Source organism: Primulina eburnea, chromosome 1 (genome assembly GCF_022965805.1).
Source record: "Primulina eburnea isolate SZY01 chromosome 1, ASM2296580v1, whole genome shotgun sequence".
Taxonomy (NCBI): domain Eukaryota; kingdom Viridiplantae; phylum Streptophyta; class Magnoliopsida; order Lamiales; family Gesneriaceae; genus Primulina; species Primulina eburnea.
This window is the reverse complement of record NC_133101.1, coordinates 1,015,887-1,035,443: the sequence shown is the minus strand read 5'-3', so window position 1 is coordinate 1,035,443 and position 19,557 is coordinate 1,015,887. Positions and strand designations below refer to the sequence as shown.

The window sequence follows — 19,557 nt, the reverse complement described above, 5'->3', positions numbered from 1 at the left end:
TTAATGTATTTGGGATAATTATTCATTAATTATATGTAACTAACTCTTTTCTGTTTATTAAACCTCAAGATAAATATATGTAACTAACTCTTTTCTGTTTATTAAACTAAAAAATTTATTGTTATTTTTTATTTCTAAAAAATAATAAACATGAAAAAATAGAAAAACAGAAAGTCCCACCAAATTTGACGCAGCAGGTTTTGATGCCGAGAAATTTGACACAGATTCACTGAATCGTCACTCTCTCTTTTTTTTCTTTTTTTTTTTACATTTTAGGTAGAAACTCACTCCATTTAAAGATAGAGAGTGTGATGTATTTAATTTCGTTGCCCCAGATTGTGACTACACTACAAGAAAATTGATCTATAGTGACGGGAAATATCGTCATTAAATGTCCAAAACCTGTCATAAATAAATTTTAATGACGGGAAATTTCTCGTCATATACCTTCATTATTGCCCTCCTAGGTAAAAGTAATTAATGACGGCAAAGATATCCCGTCATTATTGTTATAACATATTTAATGATGAAATTATACCGTCATTAAAATGAATATAAATGACGAAATTTTTCGTCATTATACTACCATTTGCCCCTCATAAAATAATATTTTAATGACAACACATCTCCTCATTATATCATTATTTAACCCTCACTATATGTTATTTTATTGATGAAATTTACTATAATTATTACTTATTAGCCCCTCACTAAAAATCGATTTAACTATGAAATTACCTCTCATTAAATCATTAATTACCCTCGTTAAAAAATATTTTTAATTGTGATCAAATTTATAATAATTATTTTATATGAATTTGTCATTATATTAAAAGATAACATTAATAAAAAAATATGAAATCTGAAACAAGCAATTTTTTTGAACAAAATATTTTATATAAACAACTGCATCCATATCTATTCATATATTCAAAATATACAGAATTGCAATTTGTTCCAAAACATGAATTCCATTTTGATGGATACTTGAAGTATTTCCTAATATCTACTCTTTGGAGTACAAAAATATTTGAGGACCATAAATGGTGATCACTTAGTAGCTGCTTCAAAATATCATGTACTAATTTCCTAATCAATGCTTGAATTCTTCTTTGAAGCACGACATCAGATTACTGCAGCGTGTCATCTGTAAAACAAAAATAGAAAAAATAAATTAAAATAAAGATGTAATCCAAACATAAAGTAAGAGTAAAACTTTCTTGATGCCGAAATTTGTAAACAAAATATCCTGAAAACAATGATATATTGTGTCAAACACATGTGAAGTGAATTTTTAAATAATAAAAAAATAAAGTCTATATACATGTCAACACAAAATCGCAAATAAAAAAAACCTCTTATAAAAGGTATTAATCTCATACAAAAAGCGAATGTCAGAAAATTATGCAGATAGACCAAACACGTGAAGTCTCGAATATTGATGTTAAACAAGTGCACAATGTTTTATTGAGAAAATTTTTAGAAGCCACAAACACAATTTTGATTTGCTTAAATGATCCTTTGATTCCAACTCTTCAACACAGCAATCCTCAACTAAAAACCCACATAAAAGACAAAACGATGTTGTCTCATTAGAAGTTGGATTCACTAAAATGGATCAAAATGTCTACAAGAAAACATGGAGATACACAAAGGGGCATTATATCATGGGGAGAAACTAATAAATCCATAACCTTTGATCTTACAAGTCCACTTGTCCGTAACAATCTGCTTCATCATTAGCTCACCTTGATTTTGGGTAATTTACTAGAAATGTATGCCAAGTTAAAAGGGCATTATATCATGGGTAGACGCCTAATACACACAACTAGCAAACTCCAAAAAAGGAATAAATGCAGAATAATGTATAAACCTGAAGTAAAATATATGTAGTAAAAATTCAAGGTAGCACAACACACCTTCACCAGACATTGTAGGTGAACAATTAAAATGTTTTCTTTTCATTCCACCTCCAAAACCAAAGACATGACTATGGCACTGTGGTCCAAAACACTTTTCAACAACCTCAATATGTGAGAGTGATGCATTAGATTGAACAGTCTTCACAATCTCATCCTACAAAGGTCCATCAATCATGTCGTTTAAATAAATGATAAACAACAAATTTATGTTAAAAGATTAAGTACTGATATTTACATATTTTTCTTGCGCTTCTGGCTCAACAAGCTTTCCATTTTTATGCCGAGTCTCATACAAAATTTTTGCAATATCAGGTGGGTTATTATCCTTGCCTACCTGAAAGATATATAAAAGGCTAATGATATATATATATATATATATATATATATATATATAGATATATATATATATATATATATATGTTAATTAAGCAAAAAAATCATAAATAATAAATATAAGAAGTAATATAGATGTTTATGACCATTTCATATATCAGTTGTCTGTGCAGCTTGCTTCCAGTTCGATGAGGCATTACTCCATTTACCCGATTATTAGAATTCTGGTTACTGGTTTTCTACAAAAATCACAAACCAAAATCACAATCATCAGTTCCATGAGTGCAATTTAACTGCGAAATGAAGATATTTCTGATTACACTATGAACCAGTATTATTATACCTGAAACTCATCAGTTAAGAACTTATTAGTTACAAGCCAGTCCCATTCTTTAGCATTAAACCCTTTCGGCACATTTTTTAGAACTTCAGCTTTAGTTTTGCAAGGTCTCACATAATCAACATTCAAGGATGACCTCCATGCTGTCCACAAATCCCCCATATGCTCCAAAGTATGCTCACGATATAATTCTATATTAGGACTGAAAAAACATTCCTGCAACATAATCATAATACAACAATAGTTATTATCTAAAGTGTACCTCTGCCATTTCAATCGTCCACCAAGTATGAAAAATGCTAGAGAATGAAGCAGGTATTTGTATTTGACAGTAATGTTTTGAAGACCTAAAAAAAATTTACAGATCTCAATCATATACCAAGAAAAAATTGCAAACAGATTGTTCCCCAGCGGCTAAAATGTAAAATGTCAAGCTTTTCCCCACTAATAGCACAGTTTTAACATAAGTGATTTGATATTAATATTAGATGCTACATACCATTCTCAAAAACAGGTTTTGGTCACTAAAGGATTAATACAACCATCCAGTGTCAGATATTAAAATAGAAAAAATTAAGTAGTGAAAAACAAATGTAGGTCACCAATTAGATCATCAAATAAAAGCAATGTAGATCAGCAAACCACCAAATCCAGCCCGACAATCGGGAGATGCATACCAAAACTACACTGAGGGGATAATCATGCAGAATATTATTTTCCCAAGTTACATACCAAAATCAAAACTTCATTCAGATCAAGCTTTCTTCTCCAAACTCCAAACACACTATCTCCAATTCCACCAATTCATTGTGCTTATAAAAGATTTAGACCCGGCTTAAAAAGTATTAAATTTATTAAAAGTATTTAGATCGTTTTGTCATTTAAACCCGCCTTTATTAAAATTTAGGCCCGCCTTAAAAAATATATTTAGATAGTTTTGTCATTTCAAATGACCAAATATAAATATTGGAGTAGTGTTATTACATAAATTATATTTAATTATTTGACTAATATATGAGATATTTAAAAATTTTTTAAAATATGTTTACAATGATATAATATTTTCACTATTAGAAAGACTAAAAGATAAGTGAGAAAAAAATTACTTTCGTTCGTACATAGAGCAATTTTAGAGTAAATTTGAAGAATTATACTCATTTTTAACAAAGAGAAACTTTTAATTGTAAAAGTGGGAGTTATTTAAGAGCCTCTTAAACAAATAAACCTTTCAAATTAAATTGGACGTAATGTATTTCTTCGGCTTAAATGAATATACAAAAGGAAGAGATGTTAAAACAATAAGAAAAGAACACTCTGCAATCTTCACGATGGAACTACCCTGAATAAAGTAACCTAATCAAAATAAAAAATCTTCTAAAAATAAAAAAGAGTCCCCAATAATTAAATTAACCATATAATTAAGAAATATAAAATTATACAAACACCAAATTCATTAACACATCAATGAGAAACGTGTTCAGATCTAATCAATAACAGAAGCATCATCAATACCAGATCTAACTGAAAAGAATTCGCACCTTTTTTTTCACTGGGAGAGGCAACCTTACATGTCTTCCACAAACGCCGCCGCTGGGATTCCCCTTCTTTCAGTCGCACTGAGTATGAGAGAGCACCGAGAATGAGAGAAGCGATTATGAGAGGGGAGAAAAATCTGGTGGTGAGAAAAAAAAATCGAAGTCTGTTGGTGAGAAAAAAAAATCGAAGTAGGAGGGGAGGGGAGGGTTTACACGTACAGATAATTAAGTGAAGATGATAAATATAATTGTATTTGGGGTAAAAGTTTTTTTATTCTTTTAATAATGAAAAATAAAAATGGATTATGTAGGTGCCTAAAATCTTTAGGGGTGATTGGAGGGAAAAATTTTTATACATGGCGCCTAAAATATGTAGGCAATTATGAGAGGGATTTTTTTTGTATTCATATAATGACGGATTTAGTTATCTATAGCTACGAAATTGAGAACTCGTCACTAATAATTTAAATCTTTAATAATGGTTTTTTTTACCCTCATAAAAATTTCAAAAATTATGTTTTTAGTGACCAATTTTTCATACTCTCATTAAATTTTTGTCATTATAAATCAATTTTCTTGTAGTGCTACTCACGACGTGGTGTTGCATAAATCAGACGTGAAAAATAATTGTGACTATTATATGACGTCAACTACATATTAATGCTAATAATCTTTCTCTGTATATATAATCAAGTTATAAAACCCTATAATAACTAGATTTTTTTATAAAAAAAAAACATATAATATACCAAATATTCTTTGCTAAAGTAATTCATTCTCCACTTGTAAGCAGAATATATATATATATTGTTATTTTATTTTAGGAAAAATTGTTTTTGTGTTATTTTTGTTTCATTTTTTGTGATTGTGATCCGTCGTCATGTTATCAAAATTGATTTTTTAGTAATGTATATTTCATTGTTCGAAAATTTGGTGGTTCGTTTTAGGGATCCAGGCTCATCTAGGAGTAGGTAGCTTGATTTCAAAACGATTTTTCAAGAATTAATTAATTGATGGATGAAGTTGAAAAGTAATCTGACACGAATTTTGTGACGAAACACGTCATTTGAAAAGGCAAAAAAATAAATGCAATTGGTCCTCACTCTCAATTATTCCCTATTTAATTCGATGGTACCCAAAACTTACGCTATTTAATGGTTCACATTTAACCACACATGCATGTACTAATTGCTCACTTTATCGCCAATTAATATATGTTTCTTTTTCTTTTTTTTTTTGTTTAGGTTGCTCAAATTTATAGTTCGCTTTATGTATTTAGTTGGTTTTTTAAATGATATATTCTTATTAACTATGTTTAGGAAACAATCAACTATTATTTTGAAAAAATTAAATGACGACAAAATATAAAATAAGTTTGTAAATCAAAAAATAATTATTTCCACATTCATTTTAATCAAATTTTTATTGAATGAATCGATTTAAAAAAAGTATTACAACATCATATATTAGAGAACATATAATTGTATATGGTCGCATTTTATGCATATTATACTATAATATAGTCGTATTTATTATTATTATTATTATTATTATTATTATAAAAAGAGGAGAATGAAAAAAATAGATATAGAAATGGCGCGATTAAATGAACATTGATGGAGAAGGTGGAAATGGAATATGTGTACGTAATACTTGCTCCACATTAATTACTGTAAACTCTCAAAACATGGGTGAAACAGAAGGCGAAGAATTCACCAAATGGAGAATACTGTTCCAGTAATTCTTGTTCTCTTCACAGTAATCGCCGCCGCCTCCGTTCATGTCCGACTCTCCGCCGTCATCGGAGAAGCGTCTCTCGGAAGACGTACTGAGCAAAAGGTTCGTGAAGTTTTCCACGAAACTCCCACGAGGAACTTGCTCTGCAGAGTTATCCGTCCCTGAAAATGGCGGATCCTGTAATTCGGATGGGAACTGATCAGTCGGGTTCTCAGCCTCGTTCGTGTGTTCGGGGAAAATTTTCCACTCTTCCCCGGTTTCTTTCATGATTCCAGCGTAATACGACTCCGAGCAGTTTCCTAGAGACTCGATGAAGGCGGTGGAGTGCTGTCCAGTTACGGCGGAGGAGCTGAGTGTTGAAGTTGGGGATTCGAGCTCTCTGCCGCCTATCCCTGTCGTGGAAGTGCCGCCACTGGCTCCACCTATTTCACTTACTTTACCCCAAAAGTCGCCTTTCCATGCTTTCAACACGTCGAGACATCGGAGTGTACTGACAACCGGATTCTTGTTCTGGCATGAAGTGGAGGCGAATTCCGAGTTCCTGGCCTGTTTGCAGTTAATTAAAACCATTAACATGCTGAAAATAGTTTCAAACAAGATCATAATTTGAATTTTCGTACTGTAACGATCAATAGTAGATATCAGTGCAGTAACATTTTATTTTCAGTTCTACTTCGTCTGAGACTCTGAATACTAACATAGCATAAGATAAGTGAACAATGTTCGATGTTTCAGCAATATCTGGTTTAGTGTGAGCAATTTTCGGCACCATATTATCACATAGGCACATAGGTGAAAATTGAAATATGATTTAAAAAAATTGTTGAGATCAAACTGAGTATTTTTTATTACCAAAACCTAAAATCGACAAGATATAGGACGAATTTGACTGCTTTCTCGTGTTATCCTAGCTAGTAAAAATCAGTGAGCATAAAACTCCACCTGAAATGAAATGCCCGTGGCTGACCGGAGTTTGGATTGCCGGGCCAATCTTGCTTCAGCTTCGAGACGAGCGCTTTCCCACTGAGCCATGTGGCTGAGATTGGCCGCATTCTTGGACTGGCCATCGCTGGATAACAAAGCATCGTTCTTGGTCTTGTGGGTCACGGGGTCGATACCCATTTTAACCAATCTTTTCTTCAGATGAGTGCTCCAGTAATTCTTGATCTCGTTGTCTGTTCTCTTAGGCAGATGAGTGGCTATGGCGGACCACCTGAGAAGAAGACAATCAAAGGCGACACAAAAACGACACAGGGCAATCAATCATCAGTCTCAGAAGATGACAGGAGAACTTGTTGTAAATGGTAAATTCACCCCGAACATGTTAATTTTTCTATTCCACAAAGTTTTAGATTCATTTAGAAAATTGACTGTCCAGCAACCCTTTCTTGCATGGCATAATAGAGTAAATGCTGCTGGGCACATAAAACCCATCACAACTGGAAATAAAACCATAAAGACTTATTTTTCACCACACCTTAACTTCAGGAAAGGTTGAATTGACTGACAGTACAGGAGTTGGAAGAAATTGATCGTGGAACTGTAGAAAGTAGACCGAATTCTACCTGTTTCCTAAAAGGGCATGGAGCTGAATGATGCTTTGCTCTTCCTGTAAACTGAACTTGCCTCTTTTAATATCAGGCCTTAAATAATTCGTCCACCTCAATCTGCAACTCTTCCCGCATCTCTGCAACCCTGTTTAACAGAAAAACCTAATTTCAAAGCCAGATATCTACATAACACATGCAAACTTCATTTGAAGACGGATACTGTACCAGATTTTATGGGCAATGCTCGCCAGCTTCCATGGCCGTGTAGGTCAATATAAGCCAAAAGCTTCTGATCTTCTTCAGGCGTCCAGGGCCCTTTCTTCAAGCCGATTTTATCGCAGCACGGGGAACGACCCATTAGCGGAGTCTGTACGAAAAATGGATCAAGAAACAGTAGTGTAATTTCTTGATCTTGGTAAGTTACTGATCAGGGGGGAAGGGATTACTGAAGTGAATTGGATACATGAGATGAGAGAGCATAGCTAGCAGTAAATAAGGGAGGGAAATGGCGTTGGGTCAGCGACAAAGATAGGATGAGGGTATTTAATGGTTTGATGATGACAATATATATATATTATTCGTAAAATTTATATTTTGTCCAAGGAAAAATTATTTAAGAAAGCAATTTACACTCACCGGCCATAGCATCATAATTTAACCAGTTTCGACTTCATTAATGGAACAATATGCAAGTTTTTAATATATATACTGATTTCAAGTGTTAATTTAAAGCCTCGATTTATATGTTTGTATATGTGTGTGTGTGTGTGTATTATAGTGGTCCGAAGTACTTCATTTGAGTATATATAACACAAAATAGAACGTGAATATCAATTTTTTTAAAAAAAATATCAATTTGCGTACGTTTTGTACGTGTTAATATTTGTGCCTTTTCTATTCTCTGGTAGCTAGCTATGTTACTTTTCTGATTTTCAAACATACTCGTACTTGCGAAATTATAAATATTTATGTTTGAATATACAAAAATGTTGTCTTCAAATTGGTCTAGCTTCACTCAGTTTAATATGACAATATATATTATCCAAGTTCATATATATAACTATCAATAACTTAATCAAGTACAATCATTAATGGGTAGCTCATAAGAGTAGTTCAACACATAAGAACAGAGATATAATATCATGTTAAGATTATAAATTTGTGTCTAACTCTATCCAAAAAACTAGCTCGGGAGAAGAGATTATCTAAGTCGATATTTACAAATGTCAAGAAGTTAATCAAGTCAATGTGAGATTTCTAACATTTGTGAAATTGTGAAGAGAGTCTTATTAAATACTGGTTTCAAATTGAAGTGTGTTAAGATATGTACTTGGGTACATAACTTCATCCCAAAACTAGTTTAAATTGGGATTTTCTAAGTCTACGTAAACAATTCTCAAAATTTAATTTAGTTGAGGTTTAATATTTTACAATCAAGGAAGGAGGATTTAGGTTCAAGTCCATAATCTTAATCTGATATCAGAGCTCAATCTCATCATTATGTGTTGAATTGCCTTTGTGGAGCACCCGCTAATGTCTTGTGAATTTTACGCTCCCGTTGTTAATTCATGAACGTGAGTGAATGTGTTAGTTATCTCGCATCGATTATATTAAAGTTCATGAGAGTTGTATGTATGAACTTGGACAATCATCTTCATGGAATTAATATTTGAAATGGAGTTAGAACAAATCCATAATCTTAACAAGCTGATAAACACTTTGTATTTGTAAGTTCGGCGCTAGCTAGTCGATTTGTTTCCTCACTTTGTATTTTGTAAGTTGTTATAAATTCGTCACTGGTTCATCTTCGAAGGGATTGTAACAAAGTTACGATGACATCTTTCAATCCTTTTACGTTTCTTCTCGGTTTTCTTTGCTTCACTCATCTTGATTAATTCTTAAATGATGACTTTTCATAGTTACATCAAGAAACTAAAGAAATGTAGTCGATGGATATATAAGACAATTAGGTTCCACGCTGAACTAATGTTATGTATTCGGTTAAGTAGATTTTATTCTATATATCTCAAGTAAGGTCGGATATAATACAATGAATCAAATATATTAGCTATACAAAAAACTAGTTTTAAGTCATAAAAGAAATGTTTCGCTGTTCCAATTAACAATTGCACCAATTATGTGTTTTGCTAAGCAAATTAGTTTTCTAACTCAACAAAGCCATAAAAAAAACACTCAGGAGTGTTGATGTAACATTATACAATCAGTCGGGAAGAAAGACTAAAATTGGGGGAAAAAAACATATTAAGACTTAAATTTGAAACAAAAAGACCAAAATCACCGATAGACAAATTTACAAGATAAAAATACAATTTTCCAAAAAAAATTTAAGGAAAGATAACTCAAATAAATAGTATACTGTATATATGAGAATTAATTCCTTCAATAAATTTTAGATATTTTGGAGAGTACATATATATAATTTTGAAATGTCGATAGTTGCTAGACATCAACGGTGCCGCAAGATGTCCGTGCTAAAATTTTGTAAAATTTCATACAACATGTTTATCAAAATTCAGAAAAATATGTGAAGGGACGATCAATATGACGTTTCACGATATGTTCACGTGTAAACATCGTGTGAGGTCTGGGGTTGGGTGCATACTAACATAACTCTCTAGTCAATTAAGTAAGTGAAAAAAAACGTTGAGCAACAACAGCGCCATCAATAATTTATGCGTACCATCAATAATAGCCAATAAATTCACAGACCCATATATGTCTGTTTTTAAAATGAGAGAAAAGCAACGTCGAATTAATGTAAATATTGATGTTTATTTTTTTTAATAGTTTTATCTTTGGCAACCCTCAAATAATTTCTTACAACAATATCCTCCGATGGGAAATTCTAAATTTTGAAAGCAAAACATTATTTATCAGCCTACGAGAAAAAAAAACGATCAAGACTTAAATACCACGTGACACTTTGATTTGTCTGTTATTATTTTAAATTGTTTATTCAAAGTGCGGCCGATATCACTTTTTAAAAAGTTATTTTCCTTGAATTTGGAGGTCGTTTGCTGCATTTTGTGACTTCATTTTATTTTATTTTGAAATTATAATTTTTAATAACTAGCCGACAAGAAATCACTTTCATTAGATCGAGCCTTTGGGACAGAGTTAAGGGTTGGCTACGTATCGTTTCGGTAAAAAGACTTTTTGAGATATATAGAATATCGTCATAGCTCATCACTTGGGTCACGAAGGAGTTTATTTTACATGCTTATCAATTTTTACGTATAATTTTCCAACATTTTATTTACAAAAAAATTGAAAACACTTAAAAATAAACTCTTGCAAATACTATTTATATTAACAGTTTGTTCCACACAAAGTGTACACGACGAAATATTTCTTAGGACATCGACTCTAGTTTGTTTTTAAAAATGAACATATATGTTTCCATTTGTTCTTAATGTTGCTTTCTTGATATTGTATATTATGATGATTAGTGGTACATCTATTTCTATGGTTTGAATTGTTTGATATTTATCTTGGTATGCCCATCATAATTATGTTGGATCATTTGCTCTACAAATTTTAAATTACGGATTAAAAAAAATGTCGTAACTAAGAAGAAAGTAGAAGGTTCATGCCTATGTGGAGGGCATTTTCGGAAATTCAACTAGGCAGAAGGACCATTTAATTTTGTGGGCCTCGCAACTTATATTGGTCATGATTGATATGGGGTTAGATAAGACAAATAGGCCCACATGGACCAAAAAAATTTAAAAAAAATTTGAGGGGCTGAAAGATTCTGCTTAAAGCCCAAAATGTTTAATAGTAGCCGACGAATGGGCCAGCTTTAATAAATTATCTGGAAATGATGCCAGCTAACACCCATTCGTATGGTCCAACTTAAATTCGATAAATTCTAAGAGTAAGAGTAGTATAGCGTATCGTAACTAAAAAGATATTATATATCGTATTAAAAATTATTATATTTAAAAAATTTATATTGACAACTTATCCATTTTCGACGTGTATAATTAACATACCAATTATATCGACGAGATTTTTGTACGACATGAGTATATACCATTTTATACATAAAAAAATTTTAAAAAAATAATTTTATTATTTAAAAATATTATTTAATTTTTAATTTATATATATTATTTCGATATATACCAAAAAATTTCAAAATTTATATTGTAATCATGTCGTAAACTTTAATATCAAAATGATAATGTACAAAAAATTTCGATAAATCAGCTCATTATACTAAAAATTAGATATTTTTTCACACACGTCAATAAATTACTGACCACACGTGAAAACTATTCGTTCTTAGTTTGACGATATGATTCCCCTATGCAGTTTGATGCGCAATAAATTTGTTATTACATCATATAATAGACATCCCATCATGTCGGCTTTATGATATATATATATATATATATATATATATATATATATATATATATATATATAATTCACATTGGATGATTTGTCATATGCCATAATCCCATAAATATATATATAAAATAATATTTTTATGAGTCGGTTTAAGTTAGATACTCGTTTCACAAAATTGTTATGTAAATTGTTACACATGAGTTTTGTGTTAGATAAAACTCAATCTAGATAGTAAATATAATATTAAAAGCAGTAAACAAAAATTTAGAAAGAAATAATCTTCATATCATGGTATGTACATTAATCATCGTAAGATTTCAAGTCTTTTGTAACAGCTGTAATAATTTTCTTTTAATCACATATGAGGAGTTGGACGTTTTTTTTAGCAAACAATGACGGTTCGAGTTACATATGCTTAATTGTATTCAAATACTCGTTAGTCCACCACAAAAACTTATGTTAAATGATCTCATACGTCAATTTTTAGACCAATTTTATTTGAGTCACTCTCTTTTTTTCTTTTATAAATATTTTGTCTCATTGTTTTTTTATTTTACTTTAGCATTTTTGTTAAACGTTTTTACACCATCCATATTATTTTCAGTAATAATAAAAATGCCAGTTTTTAATATTCAAATTATATCTTTTTAGAGAACAAGCGTTGAGGAGGATAGACATTTTTCTCCCGAAATAGTTACTTATACAATTTCAAAAAATAAAATTTCAAAATGAAATTTAAAATAAAATATAGGTGCTTAATCTCAAATATATTCATTATTCATAAATTATTTCATTTTAAAAGGTAATTTATTGTACAAAATATATATCTACTTTACTAAACAATTATTTTGAACATTGTTTCGGCCCATTGTTATTCTTAGATTGAAGAGGACATCAGACCAGTGTGAATTGCAGCCCAGGCCCAAGAACTCCAAGATTCTTAAACCTCATAAAATTTAAAATAAATTTAAAATAATTATAAATTTGCATTCAAAGATTTGGATCTGAGAAAAAAAATTGAGAAATGATTTCGAATGACTTCATTTTATGAGAATTTGAAATCTATTGCATCAGTTAATAAACAATAAGAAACGTATGTTGATGGTTTTCAAGAGTACAAAAAAAAAAGAATATTTATTTATTATTTGTAATGCCCGAGAATTTAATTACCGTAATCTGAAATGATTTGGATACGATTACCGTAATCTGAGAGTAATCTGAAACAACTTATTGAATTAATTGCGATAAGTATAGACGGAACGGATCGGACTAGAACACATGAGAAAGGTGTAAATGTGTGTGTGCCAAGAAAGAGCCCCGCGCACATGCGCTGTATGGATTGGCACACATGCGCGGAGCTGGCCGAGGCTTACGCGCACATGCGCGAGATAATGCGCGCACATGCGCGGCAAGGCCAGTACCATCGGCGCATATGCGCGACAGAGATGGCGCATATGCGCGGGAGGGCCAGTAGGGGTGGCGCATATGCGCGGAAATAATGGCGCATATGCGCGAGTAGTACTTTCGCCGAGACAGTAGGTCTCGCGCATATGCGCGAGTAGTGACCGCGCATATGCGCGAGACGTGTTGCACAAAGGTTGTGCCGTTTGCTTTGCATGCACGGAAGGTATGTATATATATATATATATATATTGGCATGCAATTCTTCAGAATTGGAAGGAGAAAATCGAGGGTTTAGGGAAAAGCTTTGTTCTTTTCTTTAGAAATTGATTTACGAGCAAATCGTTTATCTGAATTGAAATCCGACTTCGGTACTGTGTTCCTATCAACGCAGGCTACGACTGGACGTAAGTTTTATTTCGTTTAGACAAGATTTGATTTTATGATGTTGTCAGAACTGAATAGAATTCAGATATGATGTTTCTGTTGTAGTAAACATTGTATAATCGAAGACAGATTGAAGAATAGAGGGGTTATACAATTGTTATGAATTTTAGAAGATATTGACTGAGAATTCACACTAAATTCTAGTATTCTTGGTTGAAGAATAAATAGATGATTATTCTTATGGGTCTGGATAGATTATTCAGTAGTTATATGAAGTCAGATCGAAGAAATAACACCGTATGTCTGTGTTATGCATTTCAGCAATTTTGACAGTTGTCTGTGATAGATATTGATATGCTGGGACTAGAAGAATGATATTATGGTATTGATATTACCGTTGAGACATCAGTTGATTCAGATTGATTAGTTTCAGTATTGGTTTCTGTTATCTTGTGATATTGTTGATATGAATCAGATTGTAGTTTATCCAGATATTGACCAGACAGATTTTGAATTGGATTACACATTGATACAGTGTATTGGTTATTGTCATTTCAGATCAGATATGGACAAATTCGACTTCGAGACGTCGTCGTCATCAGATCAGGAAGACAAAGGTATAATTCATGTGATATTCGGGAAGAACAACTCAATTGAGATCGCGTTGAGTTGCCCAATAAATCACATACTATACTCTTGTTTATGTTTATATGATTATGCAATGATTATAGATTGTTATTCATGCATTAAGATAGGGCAGTCTGGAGATCAGGCAGACTCTAGACGTTCGGCGATATCTCAGCTCTGGGGAAGATCACCGCCCCTTTGTAGATGTGGATACAGATCAGGACGAAGTCTAGGAATAAGACGTACAGCACCTCGATTGGTAGGGTAGGTGACAGCCAGTGACGTCTTATTCACCCCGGGATCCCTAGAGTTATAGATCGAGTCAAGTCTAGACATGATTTGATTAGGACTTCATGCTTATATGGATGTGGCTCCTAGATCATGGGACCCATCGTTATTGCTTCCAGTTGTGCTAGCATGTTTTTATGATTTAGATTGTTTATATGCATGTCTATCTGATTTGAGTTGCATGCTTAATTTCATAGATTATGAAATATATTGTGTTTATACATGATCGCATGGTTTATGAATTAGTTTGTTTATATACATGCTTACCATGTTTTATACTGGGATTTATTCTCACCGGAGTTATCCGGCTGGTGTCTTGTTTGTATGTGTGCATGACATCAGGGGAGGCAGGATCGGGGTCACGAAGATGATGAGAGAAGACGAGTTTAGCGTGGTGATTCCGGACTTACAGTAGATTGGATTTTTCTACTAGAGCTTTAGTAGTGAACCTTATATTAGAATGTTGTACATTATTGTATTCTAATACTGAATTTGTATTTTATATACAGACATGTATAGTATTTAGATTCCATTACCTTCCGCAGTTATATTTTAAAAAGAAAAATTTTTAGACCCTATTTATCAGAACTGATAATTAAATCCCAAAGATGATTAAGAAAAGATTAGCGTCCGGGTCCCCACATTATTACCGATATAAAACCAACATATTTAAAACATCTATTAGGGAAGAAAATAGTATGATGTATGATTTGAATATCAACCACGAATTTAAGTTCAATTTATCATTATGTGTTGGACTGTCTTCGACCACTAACTAATATTTTGTGAATTTATTGTTACAGTTTTTCATTCGATAATAAATTTGGATCACCATAACGAGTTTCCTCTCGACAAAAATCATCGCATTAATCAAATTCGGCCAAATCATCACATATAAGACATATATAAACTCAAATTCGGCCAAATCATCACACGGCTTTCTTACCGTGATCATGATAACTGACCAAATCAAGAATTTTCTGTACACGTAAAAATAAAGTAATAAATTATAATACCACTCACATAAATATTTGTATGGTTACAAAACAGGTGTGAAGCCGTTTAAATTTTATATGAAATCAAATGTGTATATCTTTTTTTTCAAAGCATGAATTTAGGAGGTATTTTGTTATTTAATCTTAGTCAATCACTAGTTTTAAAATTGAGTTTTTTCTATGTATTTCAAATACATTTGGAGAAATCAATTTTTTTTTAAAATTATTGACCAAATTCATTTTCAATTCAACTTGGGGAATCAGAAAATGAACAAACTTCGATTTCAATTATTATTATTATTATTATAATAAAAAGCACGTGGAAACGCGCTAAATGGTTGACGTTGCAGAAAATGACGGCGGGTCAACCTCCTAAACGAAAAGCGAAGCTGGTTGTTTTGGTGGGCTTATTTGTCGTATAGCGGATAACAGATATGGGCCGTGGGCCCATATGATGAGATTGGATTATTGAGTGAAGAAACCAATTTCATTGACCCCATCAAATGTTAATTTTTTTTTATTTTAAAAATTTATTCACCGCTTCCAAACTTTGCATCATTATCTTCATCTTTGAATAGGATAAATATTGGGATATTTGAGGAAATAACTTTGCTCAAACTTCATTTTTTTAAAAATGACTGTCTCTAAATGTATTTTATTTGAGTGTTTTCCAATATATATGTATATGTTTATGAACGCGTCAATCTACAAATGAGAACAACTAAAGTATGACAAGTACGATAAACTTCCAAAAATCTAGTTATTGAAGAAAATAACTCTGTTTGAGTGGGAACCAAGGGTTGGGATTTGATGTACTCTTGTCACATAATCGAATTCAGAAACAAGTTGAAATAATAATTTCTACTAATACAATTTTATAAAATTTCTAATTGAAAACTTAATAATGGTTCCACAAGCAATCAAGGTCTATTGAACAAGTTGACATATCTGCAAATTCTTGGTCCTCAAATGGCATGAATCCAACCTCAAGATTGCCACTTTCCTGTAAGAATCCTGGCTTAGCATGTTCCTTCATGCTGGGTCCATTATTCTCCAGCAAAAGCTTTAGTATCGACTGATCTTGGATCATGGTCGAATCCGGGTAATGCATATTGTGATGAAATGGAGTCGAAATGTAAGATTTTGGAGTTGATACTTGTGAGAAATGAGATGCAAGTGGCGAAAAGTTTGAATGATCCTCCGTTTGAGTGGAGAAGCAAGGCAAGTTCGACATTTGGGCTTCGGAGAATCTCCTTGCCTGGTTCTCATCATAAGATATCTCCATCAGTGAAGGTAAAGCCGAGGACTGTGAGTCTGCACCGTGATCGAGACCGGATACGTGGATCTTCTTCACACCAGAACTCTTCTTGAAGATTCTGCATATCACCCATTCATTCTGCAAAATTTCAATTAGAGAAGAAATATTAGACATAAGTAACCAAGAATCATACAAAAAACAGGGGAAAACCGAGGCAGGTTGGACCTTAGCACTTTTGGGGAGATTGCACATGGAATTCTTGCCCTCCAGTCTATATTCATGCATAACCCAGTCACTCTTTTCACCTCTTGGAGCCCTTCCTCCATAGAAAACCAGAGTCTTCTTCATCCCGACCAACGTCTCCGCTCGAAAGATCTCCTTATCCTTTCCGGTGGCCTTCCAGTATCCCGACTCCGTGGCTCTATTTGTCCTCAATCCGGTCGGGTACTTCATATCCTTCAAACAGAAAAAATACCACTCCTTTTCTCCCATTTTCGCCTTCCCTTTAACCCAAAATAATAACGATAAAAAATCAACACGACGCGCAAAAACAAACATCAACGTATCTATCTATTAACTATCACAACACTTACATGGCAAATCCCAAGGCTCCACCTTGTTCAAATCAACCTGCCCAATGGCAATGGCGCTGAAGCTAAAATCAAGAACTTTAGCAGACAGATAATGAGTTATAAGCTCTTCGTCCGTCGGGTGGAAACGAAAACCCGGTGGCAGTTCAATCTGCTCCTCAGAACCACAAATATCTTCCATTATTTTTGCCTTTTTTTAGATTAAACAATTCCTTTTTTTCTTACAAGAACAGAGATGGAATACTCAAATGCGCATTTATATAGAGTTTTTAAATGATTATTCGGGTGTGTATGAGAGAAGGATATGGGAGGAAAGAAACATGGTGAGGTCTCATAACAGAAAGATTGAGAGGTTTTGTAGAACACAACTCCTAAAATAGTTGTTTTTTGAGGAGATATAAAACGTGGGAATCATGCAAGCAAAACTTTTCTTATGTAATGTTAATTGTTGGTTTCTTGGATTTATATTCAGCAATTTGTTCCGTTATTTTGCTTTAAAATATTGATATATTAAATAAATATAAGCTCAAAACATATTTGGGTTTTTCGAAAAGTAATTTATAAAGTCTCGTTAGTTACAATTTGTTTAACCATATTTATCTACTTACAAAGTTGCTATATGTCAAACACCCCCAGTTCAGTTCAATAATTACTTAAAATTATCATAATTTTTATTTTACGAATACGATTAATCGAATAATCTGTAGCGCGAAATGCCAAGTATTTTAAGATTTTATGTTGCGATATTTCATATTGTGGATGCTAAATTCAGTTCACAAAATCAATCTTGTCTTTCTTCGGCCAAAGTACGTTCTTACTCAAGAGTTTCGATTTGTCTTCCAACTTAGAAGGACCACAACAAAAGGGTAGTTTCTGTTGGGGCTTGGTTGGTGCATTATTCTCGTGATTTAGGTTCGCATGATGCAATTGTTAGAATAATAATAATAATAATAATAATAATAATAATAATAATAATAATAATAATAATAATAATAATAATAATAGTATTTTTTATTATTTCATTTTATGTTGTAAGGGTCTTTTTTCTTTTAATCTAGACGTATATAACTCGTTTTTTTTTTTCATTTGTTCGCTTGTAATTATTGAGAAGGGATTCTGCGTCTACCTTTCTTGATCACTGTGACTTTGTTCTTGTATCATGTATTCTACCAAAAACAACGTGTCCTTTTTTCTTATTTCTCGCTATAAAAACGATTAATCTATTCTCTCTCTTTTTGTGTGTAAGTAAATAATTATATAACAAATTAATTATAATTCGATTCCAACACATAGTTAAATATATCGGATATATTTTCGAAGCCAAAAAACCGAATTAGCGTAAATTACCAATTCAATTTAATCCATTATTATAAAGCAAAAACTTGTGTGAGACGGTTTTATGGGTCGTATTTTGTGATACAGAACTTTTATTTAGGTCATCCATGAAAAAATATTACTTTTTATGCTAAGAATATTATTTTTTATTGTGAATATCGATATGGTTCACCAGTTTTATAGACAAAGATTCGTGAGATCGTCTCACAAAAGACCTACTATAATTATAGTCCACATTTAAAAGATAAGCACGACGAAATAGATGGAGTATGAAAAATCATTAAATCTAACAATCAGTATCATACGTAGTAATTGTATATCTCAACCAATATGACAGAATCCAAACATATGTCATTAATCAATGCTGATAGTTGAGTTACCGCGTTTTTTGTTTTAACATGGATAGGAACACACGTCGCTCCCTGATTGAAGAGAAGCTTATCTATGTTATCAATGTAAAAATATATTTTTTGTCATATTTAGAAAATCCTCGCAAAAAATTAATATGCTATAAAATATAATATTCATCAGTTTTAATTTATTCACTTATAAAAAAAATAATATTTAATTAAATATGATATATTTTATTTTATTTTTTAATATCGAAAATTAATATGATGTCTCTTGAAAATATAAACTACATTTAATTCATTGATCATTTAATTTCAGTTATGATTTTGAGTTTTGTATTAATTTTATTTATTTAATTCTCACTGCTCTCCATAATGTAAAATAAAATAACTTTTTTTATATAATATATTTTCCAAATATTTTAAAAAATGTCTTCGTGAATTTGTAGTATACTGACTGTCCATAAATTGTTATTCTTATTATACAAGTTAATTAGAACTTTAATATAAATATTTTTTTAACATATCCTCA

General features: G+C 31.9%; 3 protein-coding genes across 3 annotated transcripts; all 3 read right to left on the bottom strand.

Moving 5' to 3' along the window:
* Positions 1-883: 883 nt before the first annotated feature.
* On the bottom strand, positions 884-4,335 carry LOC140809950 (uncharacterized). The gene is made up of 6 exons (XM_073167739.1): positions 4,134-4,335; positions 2,599-2,811; positions 2,402-2,494; positions 2,158-2,256; positions 1,920-2,076; positions 884-1,147 (listed from the first exon to the last, which is right to left on the bottom strand). The coding sequence occupies exons 2-6, from the start codon at positions 2,755-2,757 to the stop codon at positions 1,131-1,133; spliced, it is 525 nt and encodes a 174-aa protein (XP_073023840.1). The 5' UTR covers positions 2,758-2,811; positions 4,134-4,335; the 3' UTR covers positions 884-1,130.
* Positions 4,336-5,726: 1,391 nt separating this feature from the next.
* LOC140834531 (transcription factor MYB16-like) lies at positions 5,727-7,938 on the bottom strand. The gene is made up of 4 exons (XM_073199519.1): positions 7,643-7,938; positions 7,433-7,562; positions 6,810-7,080; positions 5,727-6,413 (listed from the first exon to the last, which is right to left on the bottom strand). The coding sequence occupies exons 1-4, from the start codon at positions 7,773-7,775 to the stop codon at positions 5,811-5,813; spliced, it is 1,137 nt and encodes a 378-aa protein (XP_073055620.1). The 5' UTR covers positions 7,776-7,938; the 3' UTR covers positions 5,727-5,810.
* An 8,354-nt stretch (positions 7,939-16,292) lies between these two features.
* Positions 16,293-17,750, bottom strand: LOC140809941 (NAC domain-containing protein 92-like). The gene is made up of 3 exons (XM_073167728.1): positions 17,344-17,750; positions 16,976-17,253; positions 16,293-16,888 (listed from the first exon to the last, which is right to left on the bottom strand). Exons 1-3 carry the CDS (start codon positions 17,519-17,521, stop codon positions 16,391-16,393), a joined length of 954 nt encoding a protein of 317 aa, XP_073023829.1. The 5' UTR covers positions 17,522-17,750; the 3' UTR covers positions 16,293-16,390.
* Positions 17,751-19,557: the final 1,807 nt, after the last annotated feature.

What these genes read in the sequence shown, in the direction of transcription:
- LOC140809950 (XM_073167739.1), bottom strand. Translation starts at nt 2,757, where the DNA reads ATGGGGGATTTGTGGACAGCATGGAGGTCATCCTTGAATGTTGATTAT. An exon ending in GACAACTGATATATGAAATG is followed by an intron (nt 2,257 to 2,401) that starts GTCATAAACATC and finishes TATATCTTTCAG; the next exon opens with GTAGGCAAGGATAATAACCC. An exon ending in CAGAAGCGCAAGAAAAATAT is followed by an intron (nt 2,077 to 2,157) that starts GTAAATATCAGT and finishes GGACCTTTGTAG; the next exon opens with GATGAGATTGTGAAGACTGT.
- LOC140834531 (XM_073199519.1), bottom strand. Translation starts at nt 7,775, where the DNA reads ATGGGTCGTTCCCCGTGCTGCGATAAAATCGGCTTGAAGAAAGGGCCC. An exon ending in CATGCCCTTTTAGGAAACAG is followed by an intron (nt 7,081 to 7,432) that starts GTAGAATTCGGT and finishes TCTTCTTCTCAG; the next exon opens with GTGGTCCGCCATAGCCACTC. An exon ending in CCACGGGCATTTCATTTCAG is followed by an intron (nt 6,414 to 6,809) that starts GTGGAGTTTTAT and finishes AACTGCAAACAG; the next exon opens with GCCAGGAACTCGGAATTCGC.
- LOC140809941 (XM_073167728.1), bottom strand. Translation starts at nt 17,521, where the DNA reads ATGGAAGATATTTGTGGTTCTGAGGAGCAGATTGAACTGCCACCGGGT. An exon ending in GGAGCCTTGGGATTTGCCAT is followed by an intron (nt 17,254 to 17,343) that starts GTAAGTGTTGTG and finishes TTTGGGTTAAAG; the next exon opens with GGAAGGCGAAAATGGGAGAA. An exon ending in ATCTCCCCAAAAGTGCTAAG is followed by an intron (nt 16,889 to 16,975) that starts GTCCAACCTGCC and finishes GAAATTTTGCAG; the next exon opens with AATGAATGGGTGATATGCAG.